Genomic DNA, 21,489 nt, shown 5'->3' with positions numbered 1-21,489 from the left:
ACAAGTTAGTGTTGTGTTAGCTGGTCTTTCTATGGAGTTTGAGTCGGTAATCACTATTGCTTCTAGGTAGTTGATTTCTCTTAAAACTATGACTGAGATGATGTTAGATTATGAAACTCATCAGAAGATGTTTATTCAAGAGAGTTTATTTGCTCCTACCAATTTGATTACACACTATATTGATAAGAACTTTTAGGGTATTTGCATTTTGGTCATTTAACTTCTTAAACTTGCAATACAATCATCGAACTTTCACTTCGTTATCATTTCTATCTCTACTGTTATCTTAGTTAACTTTTTACTCACATGACATTTGTCTCAACTCCCCATTCTTCTTCTTCTACTACTACTATTATCTAAACTAAAACCATACAATGCACTCCACAATCCAATTGAAATCTCAATTTCTTCAATCCAGAACCGATTTTTTCTTAAACCCATTTCTCGAATCAATTGAAATATACTGTTTTTGCCGCTTCTCCTTTGTGTTCACGTAAAAACCAGATGATCACCGGTAAGCCTGCAAAACGTCCATTCAGGCAAGACTTTAGCACCCATTTGTTCATAAAACTTAATGGCATTTACATTCAAATCCAAAATCACCCATTTGACTCTCTCGTATCCCATTTTCATCGCCTGCTTCGCAACCGCCGACAACAACATTTTCCCAACCCTTTCCTTCGATAGCATTCCCTGACGAACAAATCATGTATATAAAACCATGTTTTCCCCAGAAACGTCGAGTAGTTCAAGAAAAACAAAATGAACCCAGCGATCGCAACTTGATCATTTCCATAATGAACCGAAAAGGCATCTTTTTTCAAGGCCGTCTAAGGGGAGGTCGAAGTTGAAAGTTTTCTCTATGGGGGTGAAAGTGGGGGAAGGGGAAGGGAGTGGAGTGGAGGAATAGGAGAAGACGAAAGTTCGAGGAGGAAAATTGTGGAGGATCAATTTGCATTATGCTCATTGCCCCGTAATCTAGAAAAATGTAAAGTTTGTGGTGATATGATTCCAAAAAAGCATGCAGAGGAACACTTCTTGAACATTCACACTCCGGTAGGTCTTTTCTTTTGAAATGAATCAATTCTGTATGTTATGTGCAAGTGCATGCCTAAAAGACAAGAATGATGCATGTCTTAACATTTGTGATGCGATTGACCACATATCTGTGCAAGCAGGTGGCCTGTTCACTGACCACATATGTAATGGGGTAAGGGAAGGTAGGGTAGTAGGCTGCTCCCAACACCAGATTGAGAGCAGCTTTCGTGGAAGACTTTCGTTATGAATTGCCCTAAGTGGGACTCGATTCCACGATCACAAGGTTAAGAGCCTTGCGCTCTACCAACTGAACTAGACGAGCAAGACATATTATGTTAGAAAGTATTTATTTCAGTCCAGAATCAAGCCATGCTGTGCAATCAATGATTTCATGAGCCACGTGATTATTGTAAGGAACGTACCTCTATTTCTGTGAAGACCACCGGTTAAAGTCTGAGATTTTAAGTATGCTTTGCAACTAGATTGATTGTGATTAGTATGTTGTTCATAATTTATGTGAAAGCCGTATCAGAATTCATCTCTTTGTTATCTGCCATATCTCTAGAGAACTGCAGCTATTGCCATTAGTTTTAATCAATGCATTTGGGACCGTTTAGGGATGCAAGGGCAATTGAAAGAGAAGAAGGCAGTTCAAGACGGCAGCGACCAGAGCAACCGGATTATTCAAGGAGACGAATTCTATTCACGATTGCAATAACCAGCATAGCTGTTCTACTAGGATCATTTTTTTTTCCAGAAGAAAACAGATAACAGTCAGGTACATTAGTTTCTTTTATGTAAATCCAGCTAGAGAACTACACATTCCATTTCTGCAGTACTGCTGGCATCAGAACTCATTCGGATTGTCATAATTTACTGCATTTTATTCGAAATTATAACACAATAACACTGAATATTCTAATGTATCGAAAATATTCTAATAATCTTTCTTTTAAAAAAAATCTAATATGAATGTGGTATTGTTGATATTTGAACCTTGTGCCCTAATTGGCGCGATCCTGATGATAATTTGCACTGAATGGGCTGAAAGGTTCTCTTTGAGCGTTGTCTTAAATATAAATTTGCATGACACCATGCATCGGCTTTTTAAGCAATGAAATTTACCATTAAATTTTTGACACGCATTAGTATTGTTATAATTTTGTATTCATGTAAATGTGTTTTCTTTAATAAAAAGAACACATAAACTTAGATTAAAATATTAACCAATTTTCAGCGAGGGATTATAAATATTTTTCAGGGTGAGCATACATATATTAATAACATAAATTTTTTAAATAGGATTGATATGAATAAAATTTTAAGGTGGGCACCGTACGTAAAATAAGTAACTAATTGAATACAATTAAGATATCAGGATGAGCACGAAAATTTTTATGATGAACACCTTCAATAAAAATAAATAAATAATCGAAAAAAATTCAAGTTACATGCCCCTCACCAAATTGTGACTTATATATGGTTTATATATATTTTTTTCTATTCAAGTTCAGCCCATAGATTAGTTTTACCTATTTCTTTGTTTTTCTCACTTTGCACCTTAAACTTTTTATTCTATTTTGGCCTTTAAAGTGTACTAATTTTCTCATTTTTGCACTTTTGAACAATTTGGACCAATTAGCTTGTGTTACGTGGTTTTATTTTTTGACTTGTTTTCATTGCTTTAAATTTGTCTTTGAGTGTAAAATCGATAAACGAGAATGATTTAAAGAAGGTTAAAGCGAGAAAGAAAAAGTTTAAGATAAAACAAGGTTGGTCAGTTTGTGAATTAAGTTTATTATTTGTCGTTTATATACTTTTGTAATTAAATTTAAATAAATTAATTATTAAATAGTTATTTAATAGGGCTAAATTGAAATGAATACATATAATCGTCATGCTTTAAGAAAACAAGTGTGATAAATAGATTAATTTTATTTAGAAAAATATATTTCATCAATTTTGGTAGACATAGTATTAATAATGTACGTAAGATTTTATGTTATGAAATAAATTTCAAAGATAAAACCATATATTTTTAATTATTAAAAATTTAAATTATATAATAATTTTAAATTTTCCAACACTATTGTAACTATTCATCAGTCAAATCCAATTAAAGACATTGTTGGCTACGCAGCTCCTTTTGACAATAACATTAAAGTTTTGATATAATAATATTGTTTTCGAAAGATATAATGACAATTTAATTTTAATTTTTAAAATATTTTTTTTATTTCTTTTGATCGGTAAACTTTTAATTATTCTGTTAAATTAAATTGCAAAAAAAGTATAGACTTATTAAAGTGATATTACACAAATGGTAATTATTCTTTTTAATACTGAATTAAATTTTAACTTTCTCATTATCTTTTGACTAGCTATTTTTTTCTAACATATATTTTGGGATTAATTTAGTGTTTTAAAAATTATACAATGGTCATTATTCTTTCTAATAAAATTTATATAATTTTTTATTTAACATTTCTATCTTTTTTATTTTGGTCACAAACGACATCATCATTGGAGAAATCACTCAGATGACCTATCACGTAAACAAAGGATCTTCTTCAAATACAAATCTTTCAAACAGTTGTACGTTTGTGTCCAAAGAATATTATTTTCGTAAATAATATTATTTGAGTGTTATTTAAAAAAAATGATTCTAATAATTTTGCGTTACATGTTATCTTTATCGTTGGGGTTAATTGATGACAGAGAAAACAACTTAGCATACAATTGGACAGTGACACGGTCTTCTTCAAAACTTGGCTTCTGAGCAGCACTTGACATGTTTTGTAAGAAATGCAAAGGTTCAAAACCAAACCTTCAAGCCATTGGTCTACTTCAAATACAAGTGTGGTAGGGAATATAGAAGAAAAAGTTAAAGGAAAGTTAATGATTAAGTTCCCAGTAAATGGAAGCCATACATGAATGGTCATAATGAGAGGTGAAATATAGTAATATTAACCCATTCACATGTCTACATTCTCCTTGGAAACATCCAAAAACTTTGAAAACCCTAATTATTGTCACGGGTTTCACAGGCTCTTTTACTACGTTTCTACCCATAATTTCAACACTCTTCACTCCATCTTCTTCTTTTTCAGAATTACATTTCCATCGGGCTTGAAAAATGTCTTCTCCGGGAGTTCAGTTATATGTCCAAGATAAATATGTAATATACTCTTTGTTTTCATCGTCTGTTTCCAAATTTTTTTTCTTAAGACAAGCACTTTGTTTAATGTTCAATCTTCATTCCGGCTTGTGACTTTGCAGGTGGTGATGGATAATGGTGCACTTCAGGTGACAATATCGAATCCAGGTGGCATTGTCACCGGTATTCAATATAATGGCATCGACAATTTGCTTGCTGTTGAAAACGTTGAAGCTGATAGAGGGTATTGGGACCTTGTCTGGAATCTAGCAGGAAGCAAAGGGACAAAGGGTAAATTCGACAGGTAAATTCGAAATCGGAACCTTGTGTTCTCATTCCGGTTCGGATATGCTTAGGACATGAATGTCGTACACGGATACTTCGAACGAAACCGACGATCCAAGTAAGGTAGGTTTTCGTATGTGCTTATGCAGGATTGAGGCAACAAGTTTAGAGGTTATAGTGGAGAATGAAGATCAGGTGGAGCTTTCGTTTACTCGGACATGGGATCAGTCCCTCGAAGGTGAAGTCGTCCCGTTGAACATCGACAAGAGGTACTCACACATCGGACTCGGAGCATAATGTTTTTGAACTATGTTACATGATGACGGGAAATTGTAACAAATTATGTTCTGTTTTTCAGGTTTGTAATGCTTAGTAATTCCTCTGGATTCTACACCTATGCGATTTTCGAGCACTTGAGGGAATGGCCTGCTTTCATCCTTGACAGATTCAGGGTTGCATTCAAGCTGAGAAAAGACAAGTATGCATATACATATGTATGCATGAATGTATGTGTTTTATTACCAGATTTCCTTCATGAGTCAAGTTTGAAACCTGTTTAAAATGCACAGGTTTCATTACATGGCAATGGCAGACAACAGACAAAGATACATGGCCCTGCCTGATGACCGTTTACCTTACAGAAGCCAAACCCTGGCATATCCAGAGGCTGTCCTACTCATTGATCCGTTGGAACCCGAGTTTAGAGGCGAGGTTGTTCCAAATTTACGAGTCGAACATATATGTATCGGATATGAATACTTTAAGAGTTTAATCCCGGACTTTGTCTAGGTTGATGACAAGTACCAATACTCGTGTGAGAACAAGAGCAACAGGGTGCATGGCTGGATTTGCGACGACCCGCCGGTGGGGTTTTGGCAAATAACACCGAGCGACGAGTTTCGATCCGCGGGGCCTCTCAAGCAGAACCTTACCTCACATGTCGGACCGACCACCCTTACTGTGAGCTCTCTATTTTTTTTAGATCGGTTCGTTAAAAGATGAACATCTTCCATTGAAATTGTGCTATTAAAACCACAATAATACTTACTTTATTTACAATCTTACGACCAATTGATCAGGTTATGCACAGTGTTCATTATTCTGGAGAAGATTTGTTATTGAAATTTGGAACTAATGAGCCTTGGAAGAAAGTCTTTGGCCCCATTTTCATCTACCTTAATTCTTTGTCGGATCCTGGAGATGACCCTCTTTCACTCTGGGAAGATGCTAAAGAACAGGTTCAGCTTTAAATACAGTCTAATTTTCTTCTTGCATGTTTAATCTATGTTACTCGAACTCGAGAATCTATGTCGGATATGAACATCCGATACGACTCTGGACGGTTTTTCAATATGTATTATCACGAGTGTCAGATAAGGATACTTGGAGGAATATGAATAGTATTTACTTTGAATTTAGATGAGGATTGAAGTTGAAAGCTGGCCTTATACTTTCCCTGCTTCAGAAGACTTTCTTCAGTCTGATCAAAGAGGCAATGTCAGTGGCAGATTACTAGTGAAAGATAGGTAATTCACCTAATCTGGGCTGTTCTATTCAAAGCTACACTTATGAATCATTTAGACTATGAACAATCGAACATACATTTTCTTATTCCCCGTCGGCTACCGGAATCATTTGATCAGATTTAAAGGCTTTTTTTCGTTCAAATTGATCTTCAGATATGTTTGCAATGAGAACATACCTGCCAATGGTGCCTATGTGGGCTTAGCACCCCCTGGAGATGTTGGATCTTGGCAAAGTGAAGTCAAGGTAATGCCTACAATTCGAGACGTTTTTTATACGAATTCGTTTCGACTTCGATTCAAATCGTGTCGGGTACTGAAATCTGTTTAGTCTGAATATGAACATCACATGATCACCTTTGTCACATATCAGGGCTATCAATTCTGGACCAGAACTGATGAAGATGGCTATTTCTGCATTAACGATATTCGGACTGCCGACTATAATCTGTATGCTTGGGTCCCTGGTTTCATTGGAGATTACAGATATGATGTTATCATCACCCCATGTGAAGGTCGTCTACTTAAATTTTGCATTTGTTTTTTTCCCATTGAAACCTTATAAGATCTTCTCATGAAGTATATATTTCGTAACATTCTGCTGCAGGGTATGATACTTACATGGGCGATCTAGTATACGAGCCTCCAAGAGATGGCCCTACGTTGTGGGAAATCGGAATCCCGGACCGAACTGCCGCGGAATTTTACATTCCCGATCCGAGTCCCATGTTCATCAACAAATTATATGTCAATCATCCCGACAGGTTAGCTTCTTTTCCTCCAATTTACAACTTCATGTAGGCCGCAGTCAGGTTCGGGTTATTTGGCCTGCTTTGCGGCACAAATAAGTTATCATTATTTGCAGATTTAGGCAGTATGGGTTATGGGAAAGATATGCAGATTTATATCCCGATGGAGATTTGGTCTACACAGTTGGGGTCAGTGACTATACAAAAGACTGGTTTTTTGCTCAGGTCACAAGGTACTCCCCACTAGAATTGGGGTTATTTCGATCAACATTTCCGGCTTTAGAGTCTACGAACCTTTCTTTCGATTCGCAGGAAGGACGACGGTAACACTTATCGAGGAACAACATGGCAGATCAAGTTCAAACTAGACCGTGCCGCGAAAGAAGCCGAAACGTACAAATTGCGATTGGCATTGGCTACTGCACACGCAGCTGAGCTTCAGGTAAGGGTGAACGAGGATGATGCAAACTCACCTCTGTTTTCAAGTGGACAAATTGGTAAAGACAACACGATAGCCAGGCACGGCATCCATGGGCTTTACCGGCTTTATAACGTCGATATTCCGGGGAATCTGCTCCTCCAAGGCCATAACATCATTTCTTTAATTCAACCCAAAGCCACTAGTCCTTTCCAAGGGATCATGTATGATTACATTCGATTAGAGGGCCCTGCATCCTCCAATGCAATCAAGAGACCATAATTTATTGTCCATGAAGCTGATGTTAGATAACAGGTTTGAACAAGTTTTTGCCAAGGAAAATAAGAGCGTCACTTGCTACATTTTAATGGTTATAAAATGTAGCCATGATTTGCTTTAGGAGTTGGTCACGCAAACTATATAATAATACATGGAATCCATAAAATAAAATAAAATCATCCCATAAGAGTCCATTACTTTTGTTGAAAGCTAGATCTTTACAGAAGCACTGAATTTCGTTTTTACAGAGTGAATGGTTATTGTGTAAATGCAAATAATATTAAGTTAAACTACATGTCTAATACCTAAACTATCACTTTTATTTTATTTTTGTACCTAATTTTTTTTAAACTATGCCTAACATTTACTTTTTTGTTTCATTTTAGTTTAAAAGTTTTTAATATAACAACTCAACTTTTAAATTGCTCTTGTTTTAATCACTCTAATTTGTTTTATTAATATTTTTGTGAAATGAAACTTTTATTATAATTTTATTAACATATAATTAAAATAAAAAATTAAATATAAAATGATATCTGTAACCCCCTAGACCCGACCTAGAAGTTACAATTGAATCGGAGTAGTGCACCGATCCTAGAAATAGTTTTTGGAATTTGTTTGATAAACCATTTTAAAATATTTACCAAATACGAGTTCAGAATAAACACATGTCACAATTTAAAGAGGTTGAAAGCAAAAATTTAACCTCACGTAATATAAATCGAGACTACTCCTCCAATAAACAAATCGGTTATGCATCCTAATATTCTGAAAATAGAAATAACAACAGAGTGAACTACAAAACCCTATGTGTCCTCTAAATGCAAATAATAATTCAGATATTTCAGGCATGTTATATGAACAATAAAATAATTAAGTAACAACAAAACTATATATTTATTACCAGAAAATCATAGATAATTCACATCAACCTTACCTCTCGTTACAGACGAACATAATGGAAAATACTACCTGTTGAAGGAAATCTAAGATCTCCAAAGTAGATCCAGAGTGGAAAATAGAAATCAAAATGGAGGCGTTACCCTCCGAAGAGGAAGTTGAGTTAACCTATAAGGAGGAACTCATCAGAAATTAGAAACAGAACGGGGATATTACCCTCCATAAAAGATCTCAAACAGAAACTGAACGGGATATAATCCCATACAAAACAGATCAGGGAACAAATCACATATAGAATAGATCAGGAACAAATCTCATACAGAATAGATTAGGGAATAAATCCCATACAGATATTAGAAATGCCTCAACATGCAAATAAATGGTAATTTCACAATATTCAGAAATCAGACATTTCACACACATTTATAAATATATATATACACAATTCACGAACATTTTTACAAATAACAACATATGACATAACATGTTAAATATATCAAACATGTTAAGGGATACACCTATATCAACTAATCTATATCACTTCCCACGAATAATAGTACTAGATCTTGCTAAAATGGTAGGAGATACAAGATCATCTCCTAAAACACGAAACTACAGTGTTTACCCATTTGTTTTCATGAGCTCCATAATCATAAGGCATAAGCTTGCACTATTTCCCCCCATCAAATTAACAATCGTAACATATAATGTAAAAAACATGTTACTATGATTACAACAAAGTAAACTTGTGCAAATACCCAGACAATATTCAATACATCAATATGTTATATTTACAAGTGAAGTTTCTGCCAAACACTATTTCAATAATCAATGGATATGGGGTCCACCGCATTATACCAAAACATTATACAATTCTTTGCATCGTCTTCTTAAAAGTGACAAATCATATTTAGTTATGAATATAGAGAAACATAAGGAATAATTTCATACTAGTCAACAATGTAATTTTCTTCGCTAGGTCCCATGTGTCGATCTCGGCAGAACGTTAGCCCACACGGGAGTTGGGCTCAATTAAATGCCAAGGTTCAGCGAGCGGGTGAAGCATATAAAGGCCTAATAGTTCGTATAAAAAATTATAGATCGAGATTTACAAAGAAAAACAGGTCATTTCGTGGTGCTTGCCTGACTTTATCAAAAGCTAGTTCATATGTTCTTGTACGGACTACTTAAGCTTCCCCATGGGGCAGGGCCGACTGCATATTATGGGCCCTGGGCGGGCGCCCGTCCTGCCCCCCTCTTATAGGCCTCCTCAACTCGTCATTTCCTTAAATCACAAAAATTATACCACAAACCTTAAATCACAAATCGTTTCTGGGTGTGACAATATCTAAACCCAAAAATTATACCATAAACCTTAAATTATACCACAAACCTTAAATCACAAATCGCTCATCCCACCCTCACAGCCTCCCTCTTATAGGCCTCTTCAACTCGTCATTTCCTTTTTTATTTTAATCATATATTAATAAAATAATAATTAAAAGATGTCATGTCAAAACAATATTAATAAAATAAATTAGAGCGATTAAAATATGAGTAATTTGAAAGTTAAGTGATCAAATTAAAAAATAAATTTCAATGACCAAAATAGGATTGAGAAGATAGTTGAGTGATGAATGATGTAATTTACCCATAAAAATATTAAGATCCTTTAAGTTTTTAATGGTATGATACTAAAATGAAATAAAAAGTAAACACTATGTGTGATTTAAAAAAAATAAAAGTTTGACTATTAAAATGAAACAAATAATAATTTAAGTACTAAACTTGTAGTTTGTCCAAATATTAAATACTATTCCCTTTGTCCATTAAATCCATCACCATTTTTTCCCCAATTTTGTAGATTCATTTATTGATAAAAATTTAAAAATATATTTAAAAAATATTAAATCAAATATTTTTTGAATATATATTTTATTAAATTTAATTATTTAAAATGTTTAAAATAATCATGATCAAAGTTTAAAATTTTTAACTTTAAGCACAAACCAACTTATTTAAGTGTTAAGAGAATCATTGTTATTTCTAGATATCATGGGTTCGAGTACCAATGACAACATCAATGTGATTAAGCATTCATTATCAAATGGTAGAATATTTATAACAAATGTTATTTTATAATCACATTGGCTTAATAAAAAAATAACTTTAAAAATATCAATAATAGACCCATATAATGAATATGAATTCAATATCACATCCTCCTATAAATTATATCAACGACATATTAATGAAGTTAAATTCAATTGACTATTAAATTTAAATGCAGTACACAGATATATGATTATGAACTTAAAGTATTATTAAATTTGATATAATTTTTAAAATACAGTTACCATATAAAAAAATACAAAAACAAAATACGAATATATAAAATTTAATATATTAATTGTATTCGATCTTTTTATTCTAGTGGTCCTTAAAAATCATTCATTATTTTACAAAATGTAAAATCAAATTTTAAATTCCTATAACCCCAATAGTTTGGTGAGAAAAATATCATTTTTGATACCGAAGACATATTTTTTTGCAACTCGATATAACAAATAATATATTAAATATATTATATTTAAATACGACTAGTATTATACCTTTTAATATGTATAATATCACTTTTAAAATTTTATAATTAATGCAAATAATATAAGACATAATATTTTTATTTAACAAATAATAACTCACATGTATAGTTTACATTAGTAAAATAATTCTTCATTTTGTGCTATATTATAATCGTTTTAATTTATTACATGTTCTTATACTTTTAATACAACAGAATATATTTTTGGCGGCCTTTTTTAACCTCTATAACAACATTTTAAAGCGTCATTAAAAACTCTTCCGACATAAGAAAAAAGGTCGCAGGCAGCCCGCTAAAGTAAGCGCTACAATTGTACTGTTAATGACGTTTGTGAAAATAAAACGTAACAACATATTAATGATTTTATATAGGTTTTTAAAATATTATATTATTTTTATATCATATTACATTTTGATTTAATCCTTATCCAATAGTCCTACTTTTTTTTCTTAGTCATTGTTAGTTTCTTTTCTTCTTTATTTTTTAGATTGACGACAATCGACAACATCAACCTTGGTGCTGATCGTCGACATTCAATATTCATTGTTTTTCTTTTTTTTATTATAGCATATCTTTATTTTTTTTTTCTTGTTTTTTGTTTTTAATAATTCTGTCTTTATGACACGTTTTCTTCTGCTTTTATGACACGTTTTTCTCTGTGTTTATGATACGTCTTCAACCGTTATTTTTGTTTATTTTTTAGGGTTGGATTTGACATCTCATGACTGATCAAGATAATGCTTTATTTGTTATCATGTTGATCTTCCATGTTTTGGACCCTCATATTGGATTTGGATATACGATTTACTTTCGTGGATAGTATATTTCACGTCGCTCAATTCTAATTTACGATTTGTCAGTGACCTTTCAATAACTTCATCCCCTTTTGTGATTTGTTTACCGATACGATCAGATATGTTCGTATGTAACACCCTAATCCAGCCTGACCCGAAGATCCATGCATTTCAATGCCACACGAAATTACCGAAATGGTCAACCCAAATTTTTTTCAAAACGTTTATAAGATATAAAAATCATTCATCATAACATAACAAAATCACCGTCAAGTTTACAAAATATAGGAGTCTCCCAAATACGTACAAATACAACCATTAAGTTTAAATCAAAATAGAGTTCTGACTCAAATAAATACAAGGTCCACATAAATACATGCCCTCTAACAGAGTCAAGACATACTATGAAACGACTGATCTGGAATCTATCTGTATGATATGCTCGTCGTCGATCCCCTACTGACCTGTGCACGCAAACACATTTCATACGCTGAGCTCACAAGCTCAGTGTCACGAAAACAACTATGCAATACTACATGCATTCATTACATGAACATGCTGGTGCGTAAAGTCATGAATATGCAAAAGTACATAAACAAACATGAGATAGGCCGAGTGATGTGGTTAGAGGAATTTAACGTGCATCTCGGACGACATACTAGCCTATCTAAAGATAACTTCGGGGTAAGAACCAGAATTTTACGTGCATCGAAACTTATAGCCCCAGTCTATCTCGGATACCCGAGAATTCGAGGTGAGGACCAGAATTTTACGTACATCGGAAGCTCACATCCTGAACCTATTCGAGCATAGGGGCACGATCCAAAATTTTACATGCATCGGTTGCGTACATGATTAAATAATATCTAAATATTTCACAAACGTAGGACAATCGTCATAATGCTAGAGTAACTCGAGTGTTCTGACCGTTTCCCGAGCGTCATACGAAGCCAATCTCATGTCATCCTAACTTGCTTGGTTTCTAGGCGTGATTTCAGTTAACTTGATTGTTTTCACTTGTATCGAATACTTAAAGCTTATACCATCTCAAAACACCTAAGCCCAAACCCCCAAACCAAATGAACCAAATTGCCCAAAAAAGAAAACAATATATTGTGCCAATAATATTGATACTGACCCTTGGGTATCGATACTCACCCTGAGTATCGATACCAAAAATACCTTTTATGTTTTGAAAAATACCTTGGTATTGATACTCTTGTGGGGAGTATCGATACTCTACCCTTTGTTTCGATACTCATATGAGTGTCGGTACCAAAAAATGAATTTTGGAATCCTTATTTTACATTTGGTGTCGATACCACCCCTTGAGTATCGATACTGGACCACAAGTATCGATACACTTTGAAGGAGTATCGATACTACCCTCAAGTATTAGGCACGAAATTGCATCACAACCTCACCCATCCACTCCCCTAAGCCTAAAACATGTTATTAGAATTTTATTTGAGTTCTTAGGGGTCAAAAGGAGTCACCTTTCATGCTTACAAACATCAAATGCATATTTTACCATGGATTTACTCTAGCATGTTTCATGAGCCAAACTAACCATTTATGCACATTTAATGACCTACATATGGTATGGACAAGTTAGAATCATGCTACTTTGTTGTTAGGTTGATGAAAAATGTTCTTGAATCACCCAAGGACTAACTTTTCCTTGTCTCTTGCCTTTGAGCTTTCCCCTTGCTCTTCCACTAATCAAAACCATGAAAAATGAGTTGTTAAATCATTTTGAAACTTAGGGTGATGCTAGAACGATTTCTACAACACAAAACTTTTATTGAAATCCTAAGGTTTCCTAAACCCCACTTAAACCCACTTTTTTGCTAACTCAACCAAAACTTGTAATTAGAGGCTTGAATTGAAGCTTGGAAGGAGTAGTTTGTAGCTCTTACCTTGGTAGTTTCAAAGGGTGCTTGGAAACCTTAAAGTTCAAAGCTTTGTTTGATGTTTGGAGATGAAGAAGATAAGGAAGAGGAGATGAAGAAGAAAGCTTGAGGGTGAAAAGAGGAGTGATTTTCTGACGTGATATTATCAACAATTAAGGAGTTTCAGCCTTTGATTAAAAATTGGTCTAATTAACTTCCTAGTCCTTCCTCATTTGGTTTATGATTAAAAACACCCTTTTTAATTCTTATTGGACCCATCTCAAGCCCAAATCAAACCCACTTGGGTCCAACTCTTCATAAGCCAAAGAAAATTTATTCTATGGTATATTTGAATAAACCCGTAACTTCTAACCCAAAATTCAGAGCATTACATCATATATATACATTCTATCTAAATTTATTTGATTAGGTTTAAAAAATATCTTTATTATATTTTTAACTTAATTATAAATTTTTAACTTATTTTTTTATTTTTAATAAAATTAACTATTTGTATTAAAAAAATTAATCATTGTCCAAGAAATGCCGCCAAGCCTGCGACAATCTGATCCTGTTTTAAGTCAAAAGATTTTGGAATTAACAATTTGTATTAGTTTAAACAACTTTGGAATAATCTAGATGAGTCAGTGAACATATCCCAAAACAGAAAATTAATATATAAACAACGTCATTATTTAAAAAAAAGCCCCAAGTTGACAACATGTACTCCAAATTTGAAATACCCAAAATAACAAATTTCAGTATAAATAATTGACCAAAAATGTCTTATAATATACGATTTTAATCAATTTTTTTTGGATTTACCAAAATGACCAACAAATTCGCAACTCAGGTAACGCGAAAGTCAAATTCGCAACGCGATACTCCAAAATCGCAATGCATTTGTTTCTTAAGAATTTTCTCTAAAAAGATAGTATCCGCGCGGACATGTCGAACACACGTATTACCACGACCATGACGGGACGGACGGCGACGGCGGTGCGCGAGAGTCCCCCTTGTTCTCTTTCACTCAACAAGGAAGTGGGAAATCCAATCATTAAATATCCATTCCCAATAGTGTTTCCAATACTATGTGGGATTGAGTATTACCAACATTTGTTTCCAATGCTAAGTTGAAACATTTAACATTTGGAAGTTGGAACACATTTAACCAAGTGAACATCCTTTCGATGGCCAAGATAATAAAGTTGGAACACATTTAATCAATGCTTGAGAAGGCAATGTACTTGGCGAAAGTTGGGTTAAGAGAAGATAAAAGAGATGATGTGAAACAAGAATAAACACTTCGTCGTGTTCCCCGACGATGTCGCCATCACACCATGTAGCCAACACAAAATACATTTGATTAACCTCAATGTGTTGTATACATCCTGGCACGTAATAATGAAATAAGATCTTATGTTAAAAACAAATATCACTTAAATATTGCAAAACAAACCAAGTTTTCCCAACTCGATTACAAATGTCACTTAATTATCTTGGACACCGAAAGGATGTTCACTTGGTTAAATGTGTTCTAACTTCCAAATGTTAAATGTTTCAACTTAGCATTGGAAACAAGTGTTGGTAATACTCAATCCCACATAGTATTAAAAACACTATTGAGAATGGGTATTTAAGGCTTGTATTTCTCACTTCCTTGTTGAGTGAAAGAGAACAAGATGGACTCTCGCGCACCGCCGCCGTCGTCCGTCTCATCCCGTCGTGGTCGTGGTCGTGGTCGTGGTAATACGTGTCTTCGACACGTCCGCACGAATACTATCTTCGTCATTTGGTGACGCGTGCATGCTCCCCACAGCCATACATATAATATAAATAATAATTTTTCCAATAAGCTCCCATTTCTCTCCTCTAACACTGAATTCAATCGCCGCTATATTATTAAAGGAAAATGTTTATGTGCGACAGTCTTAATATACGGTTAAAAAATCGTTATCGGTTTTTTATTGTTTAAATAACAAAACTGGTAAAAAATGACCGGAAACATTATTAGGTGCTACCAATTTTATTATTATTAAGCGTTTTACCGGATTTGGTAAAAATAACTGGACATATTATTAGGCGCTATCAATTTTATTATTATTGGATATTTTTACCGAAAATATTAAAAAAATTGATGAATTAAATAAAAATAATAATATTTAAGTAATATTTTATCGATTTTATTATTTAATAAAATAACAAAATCAACAACACCTTAATTTCATGCCACACCGTATAACTTCTCCAACGCCATAGACAGTAGTGTGCACCGCTGACCCCAACTCTATATTTTAATACTTTATTCATTTTCCCACCTATTATTCCACGTATAGCGCTCACCTAAAAAAACCAATATTTTTTAAGTTCCTTTCCTTCTTCTTTCCGCTTTCACTTCCAAATCCGAACAAACTTTACGTTTCTCATTCATTCATTTGATCTTTGATGTATCCTCGTTTCCATAGGGCTTGCGTTTGTGGCGATCTTCGTGTTCTTTGATTTTGCAAAACTTGTACGGTGTGAGCAAATACTCCCTGATCGCAGATCAGTTGGAAGAAGAAGAAGAAGATAATAGAGAGATAAGTGATCTGGTGAGGCCCGTGAGAAAATGCCTCACCGAGCGACTTACTTCTTCCCGAGCCAATTTCCGGATCCTGGGTTCGATGTATCTTCCAAACAACTGTTGGATGATCACGGGGAAAAGCCCCTCAACCAAACCCAACAAACAATGTTGCTGCTGGTGAAAATGACCTCAACAGATTAGTGTCGAGGATTGATGATCCAAAAGACTTCACGACGTCGCCGGTTTTTGAGTCCAACGTAAACAACAACAGCTCTCCTCAGTCAGATCTTTTCACGGATGAAAATCTTCACTCCAAAAAGAAACAGTTGGCTGCTTTAATAGATTGGTTCATCGGAAGAAAAGCTATTGTTGACTGGTCACGTCATGTGAAGCCTTTCTCTCGACGTCTCTCTTCAACTACCGATCACGATGAAGATCGCCAGTTGTTATTACGTCCGGAACCAGCTCCGCCGCAGACGCCTTCACCTCCTCCTCTAGAAACCACCGCCGTAATCAACGATCGTACCGTTGATCGCCGGGTGTCACTCCAGAGGTTATCAAGTGGTAGTAATAATAGGTATGGAGGAAGTTTGTTTTCGGGTACAACATTGGATGGCAATGTATCGAGTGAGCTTAAAGGTATATGGACTAAGGATGATCCATCATCATTCTCGGAGACTGTACAGGTTACAAGCGAAGTTAATGTTGCGGAAGACGGCTATCGGATAGAGCAAAATTGTAATTGATAATTTGAGAAAATAAAAAAATGAAGATAAAAGAGACACAAAATTTACGTGGAAAACCCTAAATAATATAGGGTAAAAACCACGGGTAACGGTAGAAGAATTTCACTATGAGAAAATAGGAATTACAATTTCTCTCGATCTACCAAAGAGAAAATAATGATAATTCTCTCTTGATAAAAAAGAGAAAATAACTCTCAAGAAACTCTCTAAATTATCTAGTATTGGAAGAAAACTAGAATGATTTGGGATGATTTTGAAGCTAAATGGGTTAGGGTATTTATAGTTGAAGCTTAAGGACTAATCTTGAAAATACCCTAAATTACAATGACTAAATGTGAGATTGTACCATTTCCAAAATTCAACTAAAATTTCAGTGCATGAAAGTGCCTATATTGCTGACTTTTCAACAATCTCTCAGTTGAAGATTTGATTGAAACAATCATATCTTCACACCATTTGTAACACCCCAACCCGTACCCGACCCGGATACGAGTTTGAGGTGTCACATTGACTTTTCAAACTTTGACTCTTGACAAAATTCAAAGAAAATTTAAATATTTCATTAAAGTAAAAACGGTTTAGTTACATAAATTAACCACAATACCCAAAAGAGCATAACCAATTCAACCAATTAGTACATGCCAACTATACTCAAAATGACCAAAACATTTAAAACCTCTATTTTCTGATCTGAAATTTTGTAAGGGAGGTGCTGACCTGTCTTACTCTTATTCTCTTCTCTTCTCGCTTCTGTAACCTACGTGTGAAACAATCACACGCTAAGTCGATGACTCAATGAGGCATAAAAAACACATATAATGAAATTCATACCCACTAATCATGCATGACTGTTTTATGCTATCAAATCATATAGCTCATTTACATATACATCAACATATATATGCACTTGTACCATGTTACGAGAAACACACATATCATTATATCAAAACATACATATTTATGTACAATCATTTCTATTATTATCAATTTGTACATTAGTCCTTATAATTTTATACTCTTATCCATAATATCCTTAATTATCACATCATAGCACATATATCAGTTCACAACGAAATAAACATATAATCATACCAAGTTTATTTATCTTATTATTTTTATTAGCCCATGAACACATGTGAGAACTATATATATGTGAGTCTATAGAGGTTGTGCACTAATGCTGTCACCACAGCTCGTATAAATGCACCAAAGTGCCACGTAGAATTGTACTATAGTACCGCGTAGAAATTCACCGAAGTGCCATATAATAATGTCCATAATGACCACATATCATTCCTTAAGAATCATATACATATACTAGGGATCAATTATGTGTCTCACAAGACTTCACACATGTTCCAAAGAATATATATATGTCCCGAAGGACCGCGTAGACCCTCGACTCTTGGCATGCCAACTATACCCCTAGCTCTCATGACACATAACATGGGCATTATCATTTATGTCATTTCACATGTTCACATATTCATATTACCTGGGCACGTAGTCTCATAGTTTTTTAACATAGCTCATTATCACATTTTCATATAATCACATAGTCACATAGTTCACTTACACGTAGATCATTTCCATATAATTCACATGTTACATATCTCAGGTTCTTGTATTCATATAATATATAATCACATGGATTACTTTCACATATACATGTTCTCATATAGTTTCTATCATTTCTCACACAATCACATTTATTCATGTATAGTATTTCATCTAAACCGTATAATAATGGCATATACTCATATCATCGAATAATTTCACCTGAATATATCTTTTGTTCATTTCAATGCTTAAATCATATAACACATAAGTTTTCCTTATGTCATTTATGTTACTTATTCATATAATCTTATGTTATCTCCTAGGTAAATGCTACCTAACTTATCTCATTTTCCATTTATACCAGTTTAATCTATTTATTTAGTTAAATTTTACTTAAATCCTATACCATAATTCTCTTTAAATATACTTCTTCTCTATAACACTTATCTTATAGTTTAGCATCCTCATTTATACTCAATTCCCTTCAATAATATATTATTCTCATATTACTCTATAGTCTAATCTTATTTAACTCATCACCCTTCTCCTGTAGTCATATAAATCTATTATATTGATTCTTATAATTGATCACATTTACTATGTAACATGTATGATCACCTATCATATAACCTATTTCACATTATCATGTAATCATATAGATCATTCATATTAATTCCTATAACTTATCACACTACATGCATTCACACAAATCATTTAATACATACTATAATATATATATCACATATACCCAAATCAAACATATGCATATGATCATACATTCAGGCCTTCTAATATAGGAAATAGACTTGTCGCAAGTCTTATTTCCGTTAAACATCATAAACTAACTTGTATGCACTCACTTGGCCTCACTAGTCAATTTCAATCTCTTATCTTTCCCCTTGATCGATCTTACTTGTCAATGATTCCAGAACTTGATTAGGCTCTGAATCTACATAATTATACATTTTAAGACAATTATTAGATACCTATACCTTGTAATTGATACTAGCAAGTTAAACGAACTTATTAAACCAATATTCACAATTTTCCTTTAGAGAGAATCGGTTCCCTACTATGGGGGTATCGATTCCCTCATGATATTCTGAAAATTTTTGTTCGTTTGAAGGGGTATCGGTTCCCCTTGAATGGGTACCGATTCCCCTTGAATGGGTATCGATTCCCCTAGCCCAGAAATCATATTTTTAGCTCGAAAATCACTTCATTTTCAGCTCAACACTTCATACTTCACTCCCTTTAATATTCCTAACTTTCATACACATACTTAAACTCATTTATACTCCATAATCACTTCTTTAAACTCAAAATTCTATCATTTACATGGCATTCAAGAATCACACTAAATTTCCAACATGTTCTAAAACTCATTCTATCACTTCATATCTCTTAATTTAACCCTTGACAAGTTAAATTAAACTTCAAAATCTATTAACTCCTTCTATTTCAAAAATTCACTTAAAAACTCATTTTTCTTAATTTCTCATAACTTGATAATCTTTGAGTTTTAAGCCACCTAAAGCTTTCCTTAATCTTTCTTAACATCCCAAGAATCAAAACAAGCTTTAAAACAAAAGAATTAACCAACTGAAGACCCACTTACCTTATACAAGGCTTCACGGTGGAGAGGAGGAAGAAGAAGACAAAAGAATACTCTGGAGAAATTATCTCATTTCCCACGTTTTTATATCCCTAAAAAAAGAATAAAAATCTTCTCTTAGAAAAGACCATAATACCCTTGTTATTTCCAAACTTTACCATTAAATCCAACATCAACTTTCTTCAATTAAATCCATGAACTTTTAACTTATTTCGAAATCGAGCACATAGTTTTTAAAATTTACAATTTAATCACTGACCCTGATTTGGGATGTTACACCATTCTTTCTACCTTGTACCATCATACTGCTTACGTCTCTGACATACCACAAGAGGATCGACACCAAGTAAATGTATCAGCATTTACTGCATTCGTCATGAAATATGTTATGTTGTCTTTGGTATGGATCTTCTGCATATCTACCGTCACTTCTTCCACCTTTTTATGAATGAAATGGTACTGAACTCGTATGTGTTTTGTCCTTGAATGAAATGTTGGATTCCTTGCTAGATGCAAGGTGCTTTGACTGTCACAAAACAGAGAGACATACTCTTGATTGTGCCCAAGCTCCTCCAATAGCATCTTCAACCAAATTGCTTCTTTACTGGCTTGTGTAGCTGCTACATATTCTGCCTCTGTTGTGGATGTAGCCACAACTGACTGCAATTTTAAAACTCAACTTAGAGCTCCACCAGCAACCTTAAACACATATCATGTAGTATATTTGCTTTTATCCAAATCCCATGCATAGTCAGAATCAACATACCCATTGATAAGTAAATTTGATCCTTCGTAACATAAGGTAACATTTGAGGTCCCTTTGATGTATCTCAGGATTCTCTTTACTGTATTCCATTGCTCTTTACCTGGATTTTCCATGTACCGACTAACCACTCCCACTGCTTGTGCAATGTCTGGTCTTGTGCATATCATAGCGAACATCAAACATCCCACTGCCGATGCATACGGTACTCGAGACATCTCCATCATCTCTTTTTCACTGCTAGGACTCATATTGGAGGATAATTTGAAGTTAATAGGAAGAGAGGTAGAAATTGGCTTACTATCTTGCATGTTGAATCGTGCCAAATCTTCTTCAAGTAATTTTGTCTAGGTGAATTTGCATCCTTAGAATCTTGTTTGCTGATTCCAAGTCCTTCATTTCAAATTCCCTAGCCAGTTGTACCTTCAATTATTCAATATGATCTTTGTTGGGTCCTGCAACCAACATGTCATCTACATACAACAACAATATAACAAAATCGTTATCACCAGACCTCTTGAAATAGGCACAAGGGTCTGCATTAAGTCTGTTGTATCCAAGGCACAAAATGAAGGAATCAAATCTCTTATACCAACACCTCGGCG

At 34.0% G+C, this 21,489-nt stretch overlaps 1 protein-coding gene and 1 long non-coding RNA gene across 2 annotated transcripts; one reads left to right on the top strand and one right to left on the bottom strand.

Moving 5' to 3' along the window:
* Window positions 1-1,813: 1,813 nt before the first annotated feature.
* LOC120156188 lies at window positions 1,814-17,791 on the bottom strand. Its single transcript, XR_005519045.1, has 3 exons — window positions 17,782-17,791; window positions 12,122-12,126; window positions 1,814-1,947 (listed from the first exon to the last, which is right to left on the bottom strand). It is a non-coding gene; the product is annotated as an uncharacterized LOC120156188 (long non-coding RNA).
* On the top strand, window positions 4,318-7,629 carry LOC120156179 (probable rhamnogalacturonate lyase B). Its single transcript, XM_039167583.1, has 12 exons — window positions 4,318-4,499; window positions 4,630-4,749; window positions 4,839-4,958; window positions 5,050-5,191; window positions 5,270-5,440; window positions 5,560-5,718; window positions 5,900-6,006; window positions 6,160-6,250; window positions 6,377-6,518; window positions 6,611-6,767; window positions 6,869-6,985; window positions 7,065-7,629. The coding sequence occupies exons 1-12, from the start codon at window positions 4,324-4,326 to the stop codon at window positions 7,450-7,452; spliced, it is 1,890 nt and encodes a 629-aa protein (XP_039023514.1). The 5' UTR covers window positions 4,318-4,323; the 3' UTR covers window positions 7,453-7,629.
* Window positions 17,792-21,489: the final 3,698 nt, after the last annotated feature.

This window comes from Hibiscus syriacus, unplaced genomic scaffold (genome assembly GCF_006381635.1).
Source record: "Hibiscus syriacus cultivar Baekdansim isolate YM2019G1 unplaced genomic scaffold, ASM638163v2 tig00002840_pilon, whole genome shotgun sequence".
NCBI lineage: Eukaryota > Viridiplantae > Streptophyta > Magnoliopsida > Malvales > Malvaceae > Hibiscus > Hibiscus syriacus.
The sequence above is the reverse complement of the archived record's forward strand: the minus strand, read 5'-3'. Positions and strand labels throughout refer to the sequence as shown.